Source organism: Syngnathus scovelli, chromosome 7 (genome assembly GCF_024217435.2).
Source record: "Syngnathus scovelli strain Florida chromosome 7, RoL_Ssco_1.2, whole genome shotgun sequence".
Classification (NCBI taxonomy): domain Eukaryota; kingdom Metazoa; phylum Chordata; class Actinopteri; order Syngnathiformes; family Syngnathidae; genus Syngnathus; species Syngnathus scovelli.
In genome coordinates this window covers 6,913,252-6,931,862 of record NC_090853.1, presented here as the reverse complement: position 1 = coordinate 6,931,862, position 18,611 = coordinate 6,913,252, and the positions used below count along the sequence as shown (strand labels likewise).

At 44.3% G+C, this 18,611-nt stretch overlaps 1 protein-coding gene across 8 annotated transcripts in view; it reads left to right on the top strand.

The window, feature by feature from the left end:
• The window catches only part of LOC125972752 (arf-GAP with Rho-GAP domain, ANK repeat and PH domain-containing protein 1), a 33,335-nt gene extending 16,351 nt beyond the window's left edge, over positions 1–16,984 (top strand). For 3 of the 8 annotated variants that reach the window (XM_049726719.2, XM_049726717.2, XM_049726721.2), the window contains exons 15-34: positions 1,909–2,083; positions 2,363–2,497; positions 2,611–2,746; positions 2,819–2,921; positions 3,667–3,859; positions 3,938–3,983; positions 4,088–4,254; positions 4,562–4,774; positions 4,861–4,966; positions 5,035–5,182; positions 5,420–5,503; positions 5,679–5,756; positions 5,868–5,985; positions 6,459–6,572; positions 6,647–6,792; positions 6,869–6,951; positions 7,811–7,870; positions 12,693–12,756; positions 12,941–13,099; positions 15,724–16,984. In XM_049726719.2, coding sequence (XP_049582676.1) covers positions 1,909–2,083; positions 2,363–2,497; positions 2,611–2,746; positions 2,819–2,921; positions 3,667–3,859; positions 3,938–3,983; positions 4,088–4,254; positions 4,562–4,774; positions 4,861–4,966; positions 5,035–5,182; positions 5,420–5,503; positions 5,679–5,756; positions 5,868–5,985; positions 6,459–6,572; positions 6,647–6,792; positions 6,869–6,951; positions 7,811–7,870; positions 12,693–12,756; positions 12,941–13,099; positions 15,724–15,768 — 2,373 coding nt within the window. In that variant the 3' untranslated portion in view covers positions 15,769–16,984. Of the gene's footprint in view, positions 1–1,908; positions 2,084–2,362; positions 2,498–2,610; positions 2,747–2,818; positions 2,922–3,666; positions 3,860–3,937; positions 3,984–4,087; positions 4,255–4,561; positions 4,775–4,860; positions 4,967–5,034; positions 5,183–5,419; positions 5,504–5,678; positions 5,757–5,867; positions 5,986–6,458; positions 6,573–6,646; positions 6,793–6,868; positions 6,952–7,810; positions 7,871–12,692; positions 12,757–12,940; positions 13,100–14,210; positions 14,249–15,723 lie in introns of all 8 variants that reach the window. The other 5 variants (XM_049726718.2, XM_049726722.2, XM_049726724.2 and 2 more) reach the window with 4 other exon arrangements.
• Positions 16,985–18,611: the final 1,627 nt, after the last annotated feature.

Sequence of the window (18,611 nt, the reverse complement as noted above, 5' to 3'; positions counted from 1 at the left end):
GTGGATGACTGTGACGAAAGGCGAATCTGCAAGGTGGTGATGCTGGAACTTTTGTATGGTTCCATTCCAATGAGATTTTGCAAACAGAAGAAGAAAAGTTGCACTTTTTCACTCATTTGACCTATTAGTCATTCTCTCTTTTTATTATATATTCATTTTCGCTTCATCTTTCTTTTATCTTATCTCCTCTTCTTTGTTTTGTCTTTTGCCCACTCCATTTTTGAAGTCAACCCCTTTTGTCTGTTATATCTCCTTGTCATTCCACCCCACTCTATAAACTATTTCAGGTGAGGTAATGGTGGAAAATGATGTGGAAAAAAATAGTTTTCATCATCTGGAATTAATATCTGGACCAATGTAGAAATATGGGTGTGCACACCAGAATGTGTGCATCTGCATTCACTACCAGCACAAGGAGTGTCGGATTAATGAGTCTCAATCTCAGGCTTTCATCTTCTTTTCACACTTATTTTTCTGTCCCCTTCCTCATTATTTAGTCCCATTTCTAACTTTCCTCCTTCTGCTCTCCAAGCAGCCAGATGGAGTTATGTGATTGCAGACACACCCAGATAAAATCGCTGCGTTTCTCTCATTCCCTCTCTGGGGACGTTGACTAAGATTCTTGAATTCCCGCCCCATCTTCCTCCCTCTATGTGTGTGCGTGTGTTATACCATTCATTTTCTTTCCGAGGCAGCAGATTTTCGAGGGCGTCTGAATTTACACAGCCAAACAAGCCATTTCCTGGTTGTGCTTTTCTCTAATTGGGTCCCTACTCTCGAAAGCTATTGATATGTAACACTAACCTACATTCAGCATGCAAGCAATCACATTAATGTCCAGGGGCTGAATTAGTTTTGTTGAACTGAAACACATAAACAGAGAATTATGTGGCTTGGTTATCATCACTCAGCAGCTGCTATGCTAATGTACTGTTGTGTTTGATCAGATCGCAATGTCCGTCTATGTTGTGTGACTGGAAGCTTAGCAGCTAATGAGTATTGTGCTTGTGGGCCTGATTAGGATGTCATGTGGATAAAATAGAAAACTGTAACGTTGCGCTCACAAGTGCGTCCCCCTATTTTTATGTTCCAATTATCGAGCTGCTTCCGTTTTTGTTTGTCAGCCTCATGGTTTGACTGGGCACTTGTAATTATTTTTCTAAACATTTCAATAAGTGATCCGTGCAATCAACTTTGTAAAATGGCACAGTAAAAAAAATATATCAATATACTTGAATAGTGTTTAGTTTACATTATACACTGCCAGATTTGTTGAAATAAAATTCCCAAGTGTGAAGTTCATGTCTCAGTTTCTCCACAAGACCTTTTCAAGGTCGAGTGGAGGCCTGTTTGGATAATTGGATCATAAATGACAGAGGACAGACAAATAATCAAAGTATTCTTAATGCAGGCCTCTCGTGGTGCGAGAAAGTAATGTCCGTGCTAGACTGCTAGTGACAGTTATGGTTTGTTTTCCGAGCGTTGAGGCTTCCTGTCACGTGTTGGTGTGAATCTGTTTCTTACCCCCCCAGTTACTCTGCTATGCTATATTTTACTGTAATATGCAAAATTTGCCATCATGAGCGTATGGTTGAAACACATTACATGGGTGAAATGTTTTGACAAAGTGGGTTTGTCTCAATGCTTGTCAATGTGATATCACTTTTAATGTCATAACAACAACTCATGTAAACACCCATTTAGAGTTATGTTTCATAATATAACACGGTGACAAGATGGTGCTGAAAACTAGATCCAAATAATGAACTGACAAATATAAAAAGTCATCACATCTGCACGCTAAGTTCACATTTAGTTCATACAAAAAGAAATATAGGAAATACAAGTAATGGACTGCATTAAGCATTCAAGATTAATTTAACATAGTTTTTTTCTCCTTTACCACAGGCATTGTGCATAAATGTCCAGTCCACTGATGTGCTGGAGACATTAAGCCTGATTTTCTGCGGAGCTGATGTAAATTGTTCAACTGGCATGGCCGATTGTCCCACCCCTCTTTCCCTAGCCAACACACACTCTCAACCCTTGCAAGCTGTATTACTGAGCCACAATCTGAACACAGGTAGAGCATGACTGCATGTTTGTGATGAAGGGCCCGCCTTTAGTTTCATTAGAACAATGGACTTTTATTTTTGCTATTCTATTCTACCTGCTAACATTTAAAAAGACAATTCTATCCGTAAAATACATCCAATCAAATATATTGTATACACTTCCACTAAATAGATAACACATTTATACTGCATTGGCTTTGACAATATAATTGTTCCTTTGTGGTTTAATTCTTACTGTTAATTATGGAAATCTTTTTTGCTTCACGCCTTTGATTTTTGTTGCGCAGACCTTCCTCGGTTAGAGGTGGAGGGAGGCATGGAAGAGGTGCACTTTTCAGCTCCAACTAGCGTGTATCACAATGGCTTCCTTTTCAAGACTGGATCTATGGCTCGGCCTATTATAGAGCGCAAAGCCAGAGAAGGTATGCGAGCCGTGCTAGTTAACAGTATCGATTTCCACCCAACATTGTGTAGTGGATTGTATGATATTGATGTGTCGTTTGCAGTTTTCCACATCTTTAATAATTGTGTGCAGAGTTCAGTCGCCGCTGGTGTACACTCAATGATGGCACCTTCAGCTACTACGAGAGTGACAAGAACTCAAATCCTAATGGAGCTCTGAGAGCCTCAGAAATAGTTTGCTTGGCTGTGGATGTACCCGACAAACATGGGTATGCATATCTGCTGTTTGTGTTTTTTGCCAAAAACACACATCTGAGCAGTCTTCTCGTCTCACCTTGTAGGTATGAGCACACCTTCGAGCTCTACTCCGAATCAGATCGTCTCTATCTTTTTGGCACCGATGATCCATGCAGCCACAAAGAATGGGTGAAATCCATCGCCAAGGTAACCATCTTATTGACCCAGTGTGAACCGTGTGGAGGAAGGAAACGCTGCTACTTGTTTCCGTTCAGAACAACTTTAACGACCTCCCAAACTGGTGTTCTTGAGTAACAAAATGATATGCTAAAAAAAAAAGATTTACTATGAATGGGACTGTGATTGATGGAAGTATTTGGTGTATTAAATTATTCTTAATCCTAAATCCTCAAACATTGAATGCACTGCTGCTTACTGCCATGAAAACTACTCATAAGAATAATAAGAGGATTAAAAAACACAATAGCATTAGGCAAGCAAAGGCAAATTTATTTGTATAGCACATTTCATGAGACAATTCAAACTGCGCTTTACATATTGAGATGGCTTATCCTTCAGTTTTAATGCATTTTTAATTTTCGGGTAAAGCTTCGCGTGAGATATCTCCCCTAGGCTGTGATTTATTTCAAAATAGAGGGATTCCTATTGAATTAAAATTTTTAGTTGTCACGGGAAACACAACTGCAATGCTCTCTGGGTCCATGGCTCCTGCCTGTCTCGCCGTTAAGACAGTATGACTGAACACACTGTACGAAAGTGACCTCAGGACCATATTTCTAGTAAGCCCCGCCCTTTCTCCACAAGCAAACCACTCCAGCCTTCTTTATTATTACCGAGCTTTGACTTTTGCAATGTGTTCCAATGTTCAGCTAAGAGGAGGAGAGCATTTATTACAAATGATCTATCTTGGTAATTTCTTTGATTTTTGCAGAGCTTCATCCCAGCCCGAGCGGAGCCTTTACTGAGGTTAGGCTTTGAGCGGATTGGGCGACTAAAATGTAAAGATGGCCTGAACCTCCAAACGTCCAAGGTGGGCTGGTTTGCTTTGGTGGGCTCCACTCTTCATGCGTACCTGGATGACAACCAGGAAGAAGAGATACACCTTCGCAAGCTTAATGAGCTCTGTGAGTTGACTGCAGTCATTCAAAAGATTCAGACAATCTGAATGTTGATTGTGAACACGATTATTTGGTCTTTTTCAGCAATTCAACAAGACAATGAAGTATTAGTTTTGGTGGAGAGAGGAAGGTGAGGGTTGTTTTGCCGTCACACTGTATAATGTAGAACTACATTTCCATTTTCTGTCCTCCTTTCCCATTTTCTTCATTTGTTTATGTCCTCATTCTGCCGAGAAGAACACTGTACATAGAGGGAGAGAGGAAGTTGGATTTTGCAGGCTGGTGTGCCGCCATCCAGTTTGCAGCGGGGAGTGGAGGCGACACTCTGAGTCAGCAGCAGCTGACCGACACAGACATACCAGTCGTAGTCCACAGCTGCATCGACTACATCACACAGTGCGGTGAGTGAGCCGTTGGAAAAAAAGACAAACGCAGCAGGAACACAACGCAACAGAAGCACATGGTCGTACACTCATTGTTTTCATTTATACGGCTATCATAAAGATAATGATGACAAATTGTTGACATGTGACCAGTTCAGGGTGTACAGTGGTTTTGATTTCCTTTCAATTCAAAGAAATGTGACCGTGCAGTGCACAAATTGCAATAAATATGCTTCTACATATTTTTTTTTCCAAATACACCTGCAGCTTATTCCAATTCATTTTTGCGAATCCTCACATCTCGATCGCACTGTGGTTGCTGTAGGATTAACGTCCGAGGGGATATATCGCAAGAGCGGCGTGAACTCACGCGTTGCAGCTCTGTGCGAGAGGTTTCGTCGAGATGCTCGAAGCCTCCGCCTGAAGGAAGGCGAGCACCAGGTGGACGACGTCTCAAACACACTCAAACGCTTCTTCAGGGAGCTAGAAGAAGGGCTTTTCACATCCGAAGACGGCGGTACCTGGCTTACGACGGCTGGTAAGGTTCACGACTTGCGCAGCATGAGGGACTTTTGAAAGTATTTCTCATCCAATCACATTTTTCTTTCCTCTTGCTTGATCCAGCCATTCAGGATGAAAGTATGAAAATTCTTCAGTATCAGACGCTTTTGAACAAACTTCCTCGTGTTAATAGGGCAACGCTACGGGCTCTTATCAATCATTTGTACTGGTGAGTAATACACACGTACACACACACACAAAGCCACGCCAACATTCGGCCTGCTTTTTATCTTCCAGTGTGCAGCGGTTCTCCGAGCTGAACCAAATGAATCTCCATAACTTGGCCATAGTCTTTGGTCCCACATTGTTCCAGACAGACGGAAAGGACTACACGGCAGGCCGTGCCATCGAGGACCTTATCCAGTACTACACGCTCATCTTTAAGGTCAGATGCAGTCAAGTGAATTTTCTAAGGTGTTTGTTAATCACATTAAAATGCAGTGCATATGTAATCATCAATTTCGTATTTAGTTTTCCTCCGAGTTCAGCTGAAGATGTAGTAAATGTGGATATTTCTTCTCAAGAATTAGACTTTGACGCTGTTACCCGTCATGATATTATTCTTAATCTAAATTTCCCTGACCTGGCGTAACAACGTTGCTGATTTGCTGATACTTTGTAGGTGGATGAGCAACAGCTCAAAAAGCAGCTGGAAGAGATCAAGGTTATCATCCAAGTGCGCGAGAAATTAAGCACCAAATTTCCTGTGAGTCACAAGCATTTTATTTATTTATTTATCTATTTATTTATTTATTTCACGGTCAGTGCCGCACTGTATGGACTGCCTTGTGTGCACTTTTAACATTATATTAAAATATGTATAGAAGTGAATGTATTTTTTCATTACTAATGTTTTTCCATGTGTCTACTGAAAACCTCAGAGCACCGAACCTGGCGGGCATTTCATCTGCACAGTTTACTTGGAGGAAAAGAAGGACACTACTGAGCAACATGTGAAGGTAGCTTTGACCATCAAGTGTTTATATTTATAATTTATATATATTTATTATTGTCTATGAAAGACTGACGTTAGTATGGTTTAACTTGAAACTTGTGCTCTCGTTCCACAGATCCCTGCTTCTATGACAGCAGCGGAATTGACCTGTGAGATATTGGACAGGCGCAACATTCCTGTTAAGGACAAAGAGTACTGGAACTGCTGGGAGTTCATCGACAAGGAAGAAATGGGTGAGACTTAATTCACAGTATGCGCTTAGCATTTAATAGTTAAATACAAAGTAATGTGAATTCACATTAGTAGGTTTAAGCAGAAATAACTCACAAACGCATCGTTCTAAGCTGCAACTGTATTATTTTTTGAGATTCTTTCTTGGTGGCCATCTGGTTCACCTCCCGAAAGCCTGTAGGTGGCTATTCAAATGCCAGTAACAAAACAAAATAATAATTGGCCTGATTCTCTGTTGCTTTCATGAAAAAAAAAAAATGGATGATGAGCTGGAGAAGATTCATTGTAGTTGTTTGTCACAGTTGGGCACTAAAACACTGAGGAAGCTTTTTAAAATTTGCTATGTAGGTGGGAAGCTATTATGAATTAAATGATTGTGTCTCTTGTAGTTCCAGTTGACCCAATACTGTGATTTAACTAAAACTTCTTTGTCATCATCTCAATTGTGTTCCTTGTCTACCTGATTATTTCGCAGAACGTCCTCTGCACTATCGGGAGCGAGTCTTACCCATCCTTCACTCTTTTGGCACCGATTCCCATCTTCTCATCAAGAAGCACATTGCGATGGAGGCAATGATCATCTACCTGGGTAAACAAGTTTGTCGCAATACACATTTTTGGGAACATTTTAAAAATGTTAACTCCTTATCTTATGCCCTCCAGCCAGTAAGGTTGACCCATCCAAACATGGCATGATGAAATTCCGGGAGGAGAGAAGCATCCTTGGGTTGGGGCTGTCCTCTGGCAGTTTCCACGACCGATATTTCATCCTTAACTCCAGCTCCCTTCGGATGTACAAGGAAGTCAGAGTGAGTTTGCCGCAGACACATCCTCCCACACACTCCTTGTTCTCAATGACCTCCCCTCTTCTTGTCCCCCTTCCAGAGTAACCGTCCGGAACGTGACTGGCCAGTCAGGAACCTGAGGGTCTACATGGGTATCAAGAAGAAACTCCGTGCTCCAACATGGTGAGTGTTTGAATTGTCACTTGTGTTGTGATGAATCTCTGTAGTTTGGACTCAGGGTCATCAACATGGCGACTGGGGATAGCCCCTATAAACTAGGGGTGTCAAACTCATTTCTGTCGTGGAGCGCGTCGTAGTCATAGTTTCCTTCCTACACAACAAACTGATTTGTTTTGAAACCAGAGAATGGTAAAAACTAAGTGTTTTTCTATTTTTTACATGTGCAGACCATTTGTAGTTTTAGTATTGACACATGAAGTCGATGCACAATTTGCCTTTGCGGGCCACATAAAATGATATGCCGGTCTCGTATCTGAACCCCCGGGCCTTGGGTTTGACACCCATGTGACCGTATACAAGAAGTACAAATTGCGCTGACCACTTTATGGGGATTTGTGGCGAGAAGGCACTTTTTTTTTTTTTTTTTTCTTATCATACAGATGAGCCACAGCTCAAAGCTGCCATGCCCACCAGTAACAGTGTCAATATGAAGCTTAACCTCCAACTGCAAAATTATTCTAATAAATTCTACACACTCAGCTCTGGAATAATTCAGTGATGCCACTGACTTGTAATGGATTTCCATTGACTTTGAAATCATGACATTTGCAGAATACAAAAACCTTGCTTTTGCGTGACCTCCTTCATAAATTAGACTGTTTATCATAATTGCACGGAATAATGATCAAAGATGTATTTAAATATTGTGACCTAGCTAACAGGGTGTCAAATGGCCTCTAGAGGGCAGGCTGATTCCAAAAATGACACTACACTGTGTGTTTTTTTTTTTTTTTTTTTTTTTTTTTAAATAACCAATGTGGCTTTTTTTTTTAAATCTCTTCTAATCTGCTCCTGATTGCAGTTGGGGCCTGACTGTGGTCTACGAGAGCAAGAAACAAGAGAAGGCAGAAAGACAGCAGTGGTGAGTGGCGGTAAACAACATATACAGATGTTTACATTCACTACAGCGACTCTTAGTCAAAGTTCTCACACTAAATTCAAACCCAACTTTTTTACGTCAAATTTTATTCCTGTGGCACAATACCACATCACTGCAGGTGTTACCTCGGCTCTGCTTAGACTAGTCAGGTTTTTTTTTTTGGTTGAGGCTCTATAATTCTGTTTTGTTACGAGTAAACACTTGCTGTCTCACTGGGGGGTTGTTGTCTGTGTACATAAAAAAATAGCTCTCAGTTTCCCAGGAAACATAACAAACACACACGCACGTATGATCTATGTTGCATCCAGAGTGTAACACAGATACCATAGAGTACATCGTTCAATATACATGGGTAACGTGTGTTCATCAATGTATGCATTAGTGTGTTCCAGTTGCAGTGTGCTCGATACACCCTGTCAACAACAATATATGTCAAATCTCCAGTAATGGTCTTGCTGCTCTCATTCTGCTGTTGGCTTAATTTATTTTTTATTTTATTTTTTTACTTTTTATCACCCCTCCGCGAGTCGTCACCTTATCGTGGTGGAGGGGTTTGCGTGCCCCTATGATCCTAGGAGCCATGTTGTCGGGGGCTTCATGCCCCTGGTAGGGTCACCCATGGCAAACGGGTCCTAGGTGAGGGGCCAGACAAAGCACGGCTCACAAGCCCCTTATGATGAGTAATATAAATGGACTTAGTTTTCCCTCGCCCGGACGCGGGTCACCGGGGCCTCCCTCTGGAGCCAGGCCTGGAGGCGGGGCTCGAAGGCGAGCGTCTGGTGGCCGGGCCTTCGCCCATGGGGCCCGGCCGGGCATAGCCCGAAATGGAAACGTGGGTCCCCCTTCCCATGGGCTCACCACCTGTGGGAGGGGCCGAAGGGGTCGGGTGCAATGTGAGCTGGGCGGCAGCCAAAGGCGGGGACCTTGGCGGTCTGATCCCCGGCTGCAGAAGCTGGCTTTTGGGACATGGAATGTCACCTCTCTGGCTGGAAAGGAGCCCGAGCTGGTGTGCGAGGCAGAAAGATTCCGACTAGATATAGTCGGACTAGCCTCCACACACAGTTTGGGTTCCGGTACAAGCCCTCTCGAGAGGGGCTGGACTCTCTTCCACTCTGGAGTTGCCCACGGTGAGAGGCATCGAGCAGGTGTGGGTATACTTATTGCCCCCCGGCTGGGCGCCTGCACATTGGGGTTCACCCCGGTGAACGAGAGGGTAGCCTCCCTCCGCCTTCGGGTGGGGGGACGGGTCCTGACTGTTGTTTGTGTCTATGCACCAAACAGCAGCTCAGAGTACCCACCCTTCTTGGGGTCCCTGGAGGAAGTGCTGGAGAGCGCTCCTTCTGGGGACTCTATCGTTCTACTGGGTGACTTCAATGCTCACGTGGGCAATGACAGTGAGACCTGGAAGGGCGTGATTGGGAGGAACGGCCCCCCTGATCTGAACCCGAGCGGTGTTCTATTGTTGGACTTCTGTGCTCGACACGGATTTTCAATAATGAACACCATGTTCAAACATAAGGGTGTCCATGTGTGCACTTGGCACCAGGACACCCTAGGCCGCAGTTCGATGATCGACTTTGTAGTCGTGTCATCGGATTTGCGGCCGCATGTTTTGGACACTCGGGTGAAGAGAGGGGCGGAGCTGTCAACTGATCACCACCTGGTGGTGGGTTGGCTCCGATGGTGGGGGAAGATGCCGGTCCGACCTGGCAGACCCAAACGCTCTGTGAGGGTCTGCTGGGAACGTCTGGCAGAATCTCCTGTCAGGAAGAGCTTCAACTCCCACCTCCGGCAGAGCTTTTCCCACGTCCCGGGGGAGGCGGGGGACATTGAGTCTGAGTGGACCATGTTCCGCGCCTCCATTGTTGAGGCGGCCGACCGGAGCTGTGGCCGTAAGGTCGTTGGTGCCTGTCGTGGCGGCAACCCCCGAACCCGCTGGTGGACACCGGCGGTAAGGGATGCCGTCAAGCTGAAGAAGGAGTCCTATCGGGCCGTTTTGGCCTGCGGGACTCCGGAGGCAGCTGACAGGTACCGGATGGCCAAGCGGAACGCGGCTTCGGCGGTTGCTGAGGCAAAAACCCGGGCGTGGGAGGAGTTCGGTGAGGCCATGGAGAATGACTTTCGGACGGCTTCGAGGAAATTCTGGTCCACCATCCGGCGTCTCAGGAGGGGGAAGCAGTGCAACGTCAACACTGTTTACAGTGGGGATGGCGTGCTGCTGACCTCGACTCGGGACGTCGTGAGTCGGTGGGGAGAATACTTCGAAGACCTCCTCAATTCCACCTACACGCCTTCCATTGAGGAAGCAGGGCCTAGAGACTCTGAGGCGGATTCTCCACTCTCTGGGGTCGAAGTCACTGAGGTAGTTAAAAAACTCCTCGGTGGCAAGGCCCCGGGGGTGGATGAGATCCGCCCAGAGTTCTTAAAGGCTCTGGATGTTGTGGGGCTGTCATGGCTGACACGCCTCTACAACGTTGCGTGGACATCGGGGACAGTGCCTCTGGATTGGCAGACTGGGGTGGTGGTTCCCCTCTTTAAGAAGGGGGACCGGAGGGTGTGTTCCAATTACAGGGGAATCACACTCCTCAGCCTCCCTGGTAAGGTCTATTCAGGGGTGCTGGAGAGGAGGGTCCGTCGGGAGGTCGAACCTCGGATTCAGGAGGAGCAGTGTGGCTTTCGTCCTGGCCGTGGAACAGTGGACCAGCTCTACACCCTCGGCAGGATCCTCGAGGGTGCATGGGAGTTTGCCCAACCAGTCCACATGTGTTTTGTGGACTTGGAGAAGGCGTTCGACCGTGTCCCTCGGGAGGTTCTGTGGAGGGTGCTTCGGGAGTACGGGGTGCCGAGCCAACTGATAAGGGCGGTTCGGTCCCTGTATCACCGATGCCAGAGTCTGGTCCGCATTTCCGGCAGTAAGTCGGATTCGTTCCCAGTGAGGGTTGGACTCCGCCAAGGCTGCCCTTTGTCACCGATTCTGTGCATAATTTTTATGGACAGAATTTCTAGGCGCAGCCGAGGCGTTGAGGGGGTCCGGTTTGGGGACCTCAGCATCGCGTCTCTGCTTTTTGCAGATGACGTGGTGCTGTTGGCTTCTTCAGGCCGTGATCTCCAGCTCTCGCTGGAACGGTTCGCAGCCGAGTGCGAAGCGGTCGGGATGAGGGTCAGCACCTCCAAATCCGAGTCCATGGTCCTCGATCGGAAAAGGGTGGAATGCCCTCTCCGGATCGGGGATGAGATCCTGCCCCAAGTGGAGGAGTTCAAGTATCTTGGAGTCTTGTTCACGAGTGAGGGGAGGATGGAGCGTGAGATCGACAGGCGGATCGGTGCAGCGTAGGCAGTAATGCGGACCCTGTACCGGTCCGTTGTGGTGAAGAGAGAGCTGAGCCAAAAGGCAAAGCTCTCAATTTACCAGTCGATTTACGCTCCTACCCTCACCTATGGTCACGAGCTATGGGTCGTGACCGAAAGAACGAGATCTCGGATACAAGCGGCCGAAATGAGTTTTCTCCGCAGGATGTCCGGGCTCTCCCTTAGAGATAGGGTGAGAAGCTCGGTCATCCGGGAGAGACTCGGAGTAGAGTCGCTACTCCTCCACGTTGAGAGGAGCCAGATGAGGTGGCTCGGGCATCTTATCAGGATGCCTCCTGGACGCCTCCCTGGGGAGGTGTTCCGGGCATGTCCCACCGGTAGGAGACCCCGGGGACGACCTAGGACGCGCTGGAGAGACTATGTCTCTCAGCTGGCCTGGGAACGCCTTGGGATCCCCCGGGATGAGCTGGATGAAGTGGCTGGGGAGAGGGAAGTCTGGGAGTCCCTCCTGAAGCTGTTGCCCCCGCGACCCGACCCCGGATAAGCGGAAGAAGATGGATGGATGGATGGATACTTTTTATCATCATGTTATTCACGGCAAAAATACCAGTAGGGGAGGAAAGGAGCAGGAGGGAGTTGATGGGGGTTTCTGAATATATCTCAGGTGATGCTGGAGAATGAACGATATTTACCGTATTTGGCACCCAAAATCCCAACTCGTCGGCTAACACTACTGCAGTTCTATTTAAACTCAAATTTGTGGAATTTAACGTTTCCTTTTGGATTTTTCTCTCGGTATCTCTGGCTTCTTCACATATTTGGAAAGCATGCATGTGAGAAGACTCTAGCTCACTTCCTACATTGGATAAATTGTCGAAAATAATCATAGTCAAAAAATAGTCCAGCCGTTATAGCTAGACGACCTAATATTTTCCTCATGGTCGTTTTTAACCTATCAAAGTAGATATGACGTGCAACGGATTGGAGACGCCGCTGCATCATTACCATCTGAAAAAGCATCATTAGGATCCTAAAAAACAACAAATGTATGCATGCCACAATAAATGTGCACAGTGTGTCGTGTATCTTAGCGTGCAAACTTTAATGAGCTGTGTTGTTACTAATGATAAAAGTTTGGTAGGAAGCAGATACTGCATGCGAGGTACCTGGGTTTGGTCTTTTTACCAACTTCAGCCCTTTGTGTTCACCAATTTTGTTCTCGATTTTCTTTCAATCTGTGTTTCCATTAGTCTTCAGCAAATGAATAAATGTTTATTCAAAATATGTGCTCAAAGCCAAAATCATGTATAATTAAAAACTATTTATTCAGCATCACAGCTGATGACTCATTGCGCTGCGTGATGGCAACCTGAGTTGCATGAAATCTTCGAGCACACGCACGGATATCGCAAGCGCACCCACTAAAATGATCAGGATTCTTCAAATAGGCTTTACCACACACAATGGTACATCTTATCTGGTTTTATTTCTGCAGGTATCTCTGCTGTGAGACTCAGCCTGAAATGAGGGAGTGGTACGCTACTTTTCTGAGTATTCAGGTTAGTGTTTCCTCTCACACGCACACATTCTGATGTTGCATTATGATATTTGTGCATGCATCACCCCAACACGAAGGGCATGAAGAATGAAGGGCAACGGCCACATAAAAGCTGCGGGTCATAACCAATGTCAAAAGCATTGACTTTGCACTGTGTGCACTCACCATGCTGCTCTTCTTTAAAGAATGACGGCGACGTGTGGCCTCAGGATGGACTCCAGCCGAGCCGCGTGAGCCGCGCGCCGCCCGACACGCGTCACGGTAACGTGTCACTGATACCGCTGCGTGGCAGTGAGAATGAGATGCGGAACAGCGTAGCAGCTTTCAGCCAAGATCCGCTTGCTGTGAGTCAATGTACCAATCACTGCGTTCAATCTTAACAGAAGCTGGCGGCTCCTATTTGCTTGCTTGATTCAGAGATGCTGGTGCTCAAACCCTCAACCACGGTCCATAGCGTGTGTGTAGTTAAATCCAAAATGATTCATAATCTGGTTAAGTGCATTTGTAAAGGGGTAACTTTTCAAATGGAAATGATCCATCCAATAAGACACGTGCTTGGGGTTTGTGCTGTGATTCATATATGATTTAAGCATTATAACTGGATCTGGCTTCCTAAACTGCAAGTTTTGATACCAAAAGTAAGAGGTGCTCCCACTTGGCTGCGCACAAGAATAGATGACTAATTTGCATCCTGGGCTGAAAACCAGAGAAAGAGGAGAAGGATAGACTGCATCCTCTCCATATTGTCGTTGGCGGAGTGCGTGTGTGAGCCAAGCAGAGAAGTTATTCTGTCACAATTTTGCCAAGTTGGCTTCGAAAAGGCCGAGGACAATGAAAAGGATCTCGTGCCCGCAGGAACACTCCTGCCATAGCACCCTGCAGCCTTGTAGACTTGGCAGGGTGCTGACAAACATCATCTCTGAAGCTCTGTCGGGTTCCACCACCAGAGCACTCCAGCAGCATCAATATCAACTGATCCAGCTGTTTTTTATGTTTGTTTGTAGTTTTTTTTTATTTTGAGTGAAAGGTTAATGTCACCTTCCAGATGTCAGTTCTGCTCTTACTAGACATCCCATAGCTCTGATTCGCGACCAACAGACTACAACAGTGCAATGGCTCACATGAACTTGATTGATTGTCATTCATTGAGCCGTACATTTGGATATGAAAGGAGTTGCTTTAGAAAGCTAGATCCATGCTTCGAGGTGCGGTTGATTTTGTGTGTGTGTGTGTGTGTGTGTGTGTGTGTGTGTGTGTGTGTGTGTTTTTGACAAACTGATGTGAAAGTTCTCAGTGTGTTTTGAATGCATGTTCATTTGCTTGAGCAGTATGAGTGTCAAAGCAAATTCTTCAAGATGGTATGTGTGCTTGTTTGGGGCTTACTGCCAAGTTTCCATTTTCTATCCGCCTTCCAGTCTTTATCTGGTCTAAACTATTTGTCCATGTATCTTACAGCTGTTTAGAGACATTCGATAATGGAGGCTACAAGGAAGGTATGGTTTTTTTAACGCTTGCTCCCTTTTGTTTATTCACGACGTCTAGATGCATTGCAATGTCATAGTGCATAATTTATAAGGATGGATAATGTGGAACGTCCATATTTAATCAAACTATTATTTCTTTATACTTCGAAGCGTTTCTTTCCTCCGTTGAAATTAATATATGCTGAATGAGTTGATTCCAGGGTCACACTATCGCCTTTAAAATTGCACAGATCTAATTTTACGCATGCTGCATAAATAATGTGGAATCAATAAAATGTGTACTAGGCCTTTGAAGGGTGCACAGCCAACACATTGCCTTCTATACGTAAACAATACGGCTCACTTTGTAGTGCGTAAAATATTATCATTGTTAATACTTGGCAGCCTGTACAGAAATGTGTGCAGAATGGCCACCTCTGTGTATGAGACATTAAGCAGGCTTGCTGTATGTAAATCACCCCCCCATCCCCTGGTCAAGGCCAGCACAACTCGTGCAGCTGGAATTTCAATGGAAAATGTCCAGCTTGTGTGCCAACATTCATGATAGGTTAGCCTCCTCATGTTTTGCTTCTCTATCTCATGAGCTCTAGTCACCCCCCCCCCCCTCCCTTTTTTTTATGGCTTCTGACAGAAATGTTCATAGCTGTTTTTCATGTCTCTGTAGGTCTTTATTCTGAGGAGCAGCAGAGCCATCTTGATGGCAATTGGCCAACATTAGAGAGATCAAAGATGTAAAAGCAGCCTTTGTGTGCCCTGAGCGGGTTATTGCGCTGCAGCTGCCATGGCCGAGATGCTGCACATTTAATTGTCACATTTTCCTGTTTGCCATCACTGGCTTCTGTTATGTTGTCACAGAAAACAGAAAAGCTCAACAAAACTATGTGGAGTTCATTTTTTAGATGCCCACTGGGATAAAGCATTGACGTGATTTCGGAAAAATGCTGAGGATTTATTCCAGGATTTTGTGATTTTAACATATGGTAACAAATGTCAGGAAAAGCCAACAGGAAGATGTCAACTCTATTTGTGTTTAAACTGAGGCACTTGAAATGGAATTCGGGCATGTACTGACTCCCATTTAACACAATTTTGTGATGAATTCTGACTAGATACGAGATTGTGCGCACTTTTGTAACCATATTCTCACTTTATCTCCTTTCTTGATTTCTTTTTTTTTTAATTTTTAAATTTTGTTATACCAGTTATTGTATAGGTCAAAAATAAGGGCAGGAAAAAAAAAGTTATTTTGATCTTTTTTTTTTAATTATTATTTTTTTTAAACATCACAAAAACCTTCCATTTGAACAGGGGTGTGTAGACTTTTTATATTCACTGTAGCAAGGGCCACGACATTATAGCAGGAGTGTCACAGTTGTGTTTATATGTTTTGAAAACGTTCGTATGTCCTTACCATGGTTCAGAAATGTCTGACGTATGGATTTTGAGCAGCCAAGGAGATTGACAGCTTGTATGTCTTTTTGCAGGGCAGGTGTTTGGTGTTATCAGGCGACCTCGCCACTCTCCAGTGACATCATCAGTGCATGACACTGCCGACCAGAATGAAGAAACAGGAGGAAGTCAAGTGGACCAAAAGTGAATGGACAAGAGAGACATTATTCGATTCCCCCTGCACAGTTGAAGTTTATACTTGAATGTGTTTTGGACACTTTGATGGAGGCGTTTCCATCCCTGATGGGCTCCTGAATGGCCTCCAACATGGCAAGAGTCAAGTGTGCATTGATGTGCGCCCTCCGCATTACTGCATTGCATCATGGACCACAAGCCTTGAAGCACATTCCGAAGGAAACTTTCATTGCAATCGTGTATTTGTTTTGAAGGATTTGCTTGAAAGCACCACTGTTTTGGTGCCATTCTTATTTTTGTGAATTCTTTTTTTTCTAATATAAATATATGTGTTATGATAACCCTGCAGTTCAAAATGCAATCATTGCCATTGTACGCAAAGCATCATGTCGACGTGGTCCAGATTTTTGTTTTTCATATTGTCACTTATTTCAAGGCCCCTAACCCCCCCCCCACTACTTCATATTAGTGAACTTGCATGAACGTCTCATGCTGAAACAATCGCTTGTGTCTGACTGCTCTTGACTGTCCACCACTTGCTTGTAAATCGCCATCTTTAGGTCAATGCACTCATGTGAATTATTTATTTGGGTTACAGAGGACGCAAGATGAAGAGTTCTGAAGTTTTTTGGGTTTTTTTTACACTGTTAACTATAGTGTGTGTGTGTGTTGGGGGGGGCAACTGTGTGAAATATGTTTATTGTCGCTTAACAGCCCTCATGTCAATCCACGTGATTAGAACAATTTCCTCCCCACTCCTTACAATTTCATTATTAACAATGAGATGCAAATTGGAAGTTGTTTTGCTCACTAAAGCTATCAAACATCGAGTGTTCCGAGCGGCCTGTGGCCTTTCTAATGTTCTGAGACCTAATACAGATGAATGTTTCTGTCATCTGATAGGTATTTATTCTTAGGACACTTGCTACAAGTAGTTTTTTTTACTGTTCTCCATCAATAAAGGTAGCTCCGACTTCCATAAGTGTACTTTAACGTGAATGTCAATTTGCAAACAAATATATTAATACGTTATCCTTTATCAAGCACTTGTTTGATCAGTAATTGGTAGACACTGCTGAGGTATTTTCATTTGACTGTCAAAATAAATCATGCCAGTTCTTTTTTTTAATTTCTTGAACTCTAATAAACACTTTATGCCAATTTTGTCTGTGTATGTTCCAGCTTGTGCATAAAATGATTGCACAAAAGTCTTGCTAAAAGATGAATGGACAGTCCACTGTGTTTGTAAAATGCAAATTGTGTGAGGTCAACCTGGCCCTTGGGAACATGTATACACACACACATGATGTATGCCCAATGTGACAACTGTTGGACAAACTTTTCCTGGCCTGTGGCTTTCATGGCATTAAGTGGAGCCTATAGACAAGCCTGGAGGAGAATGTGACAGGGATGTATATGTAAAGTCATCATGCAAGGTTAAGTGGGGGAAGGGAGGGAGGTCTTTGCAGAGGTTTGTGTCTTTTGAGTGATTCATGGTGGTCCACCGGTTGTGTGGTTATTGCTATAAGCACAAGTGACACATTAGGGTCAGTGTGTACCTCAAGACACACACCGGAGAGCCCCGCTAGGGACCCACGCACAGTAGGAGACCTTCACGTTTTCCGCACGCACAGGAGACCTACTGGGGATGAACACAGCGGGATGCATAATTGTATGCACGCGTGCATTCCAAATGGCCTTTGCTATATAGGTCATAGCGGTAGTTGCATAAATCAGACGCACTAAGACAGACCAGAGCTGTTCAAAGTGGAGACAAATGGAAAACGGAGATAAAGTGAGTTTTGGGGGAGCTTTGGGCTCACGTGGGTCAACTCAATATGCACCTGTGGGCGGCTGCGCCCTTCATTTGCACACAAGACCGGAACAGCGTGGGAGAGTGACCTGTGCTTCATGCTGAGCGTCAGCAGCACACATTTTGCGTCACCCTGAACAAATGGAACTATTGTCATTTGTACGAATGTCAATTTGGAATTTATATTTAATTCTTATCTGGTTCAGGATTGCGGAAAGAGGAGTTCTAAATGTGTCTTCTCTGTTTATTGTTTCTTTCTTTGACCCCCCCCCCCACCCACCCATCCTCCTTTATGTTACTGATAATATCTTTGGTAGAATAAGTGTCTCATACGTTTCAATTGATTCAATAAAGAAAATGTAAAAACAATATTTTATTAATGCACCCTCAGTCTACAATGTTGAGAGACCGTTTCACCCCCTCCCAGATGCTTTAAACTAGTTTAGACTTGTGAAAGCACAACTTAATGTTTTATATCATTTTTAAGCATTCCTCAGTGACTGTTCACACACATTTATCCAACTAAGAAGCAAAGTGGTGAAATGTATTGTGCAACTCAAACATTCGAAAAAAATGAAACACTATATTTTTAAACACAAAAATGTTAACGCAAGCCATATTTGGACTACTTTGACTGCACTTCAAATCCATTCAAGGACATTGTTTAACGCTTGCATTAACACCCCTCACAACTAAAATTAAGATTAGACGTTGATTGGAGTCGATTTAAAAAGTAATAATTGATGTTGAATGGTTAGAGTTGAGACAATTTTCTTCAGCATCATTCTCCTTGCAAGATGCCATCTCTGGTATTTGATTTAAAAAAAAAGGCCTCATAATTTGGTTTCCACTTGAATTTCCTGATTATCTGATTTATTTGAAAACAGATTGGCCAATAGTTGTATTTTATGTGACCTCATGTTGTCACATGGGCCACACGGCCAATCGGGGTCATGAACATGTTTTGTTTGGTTA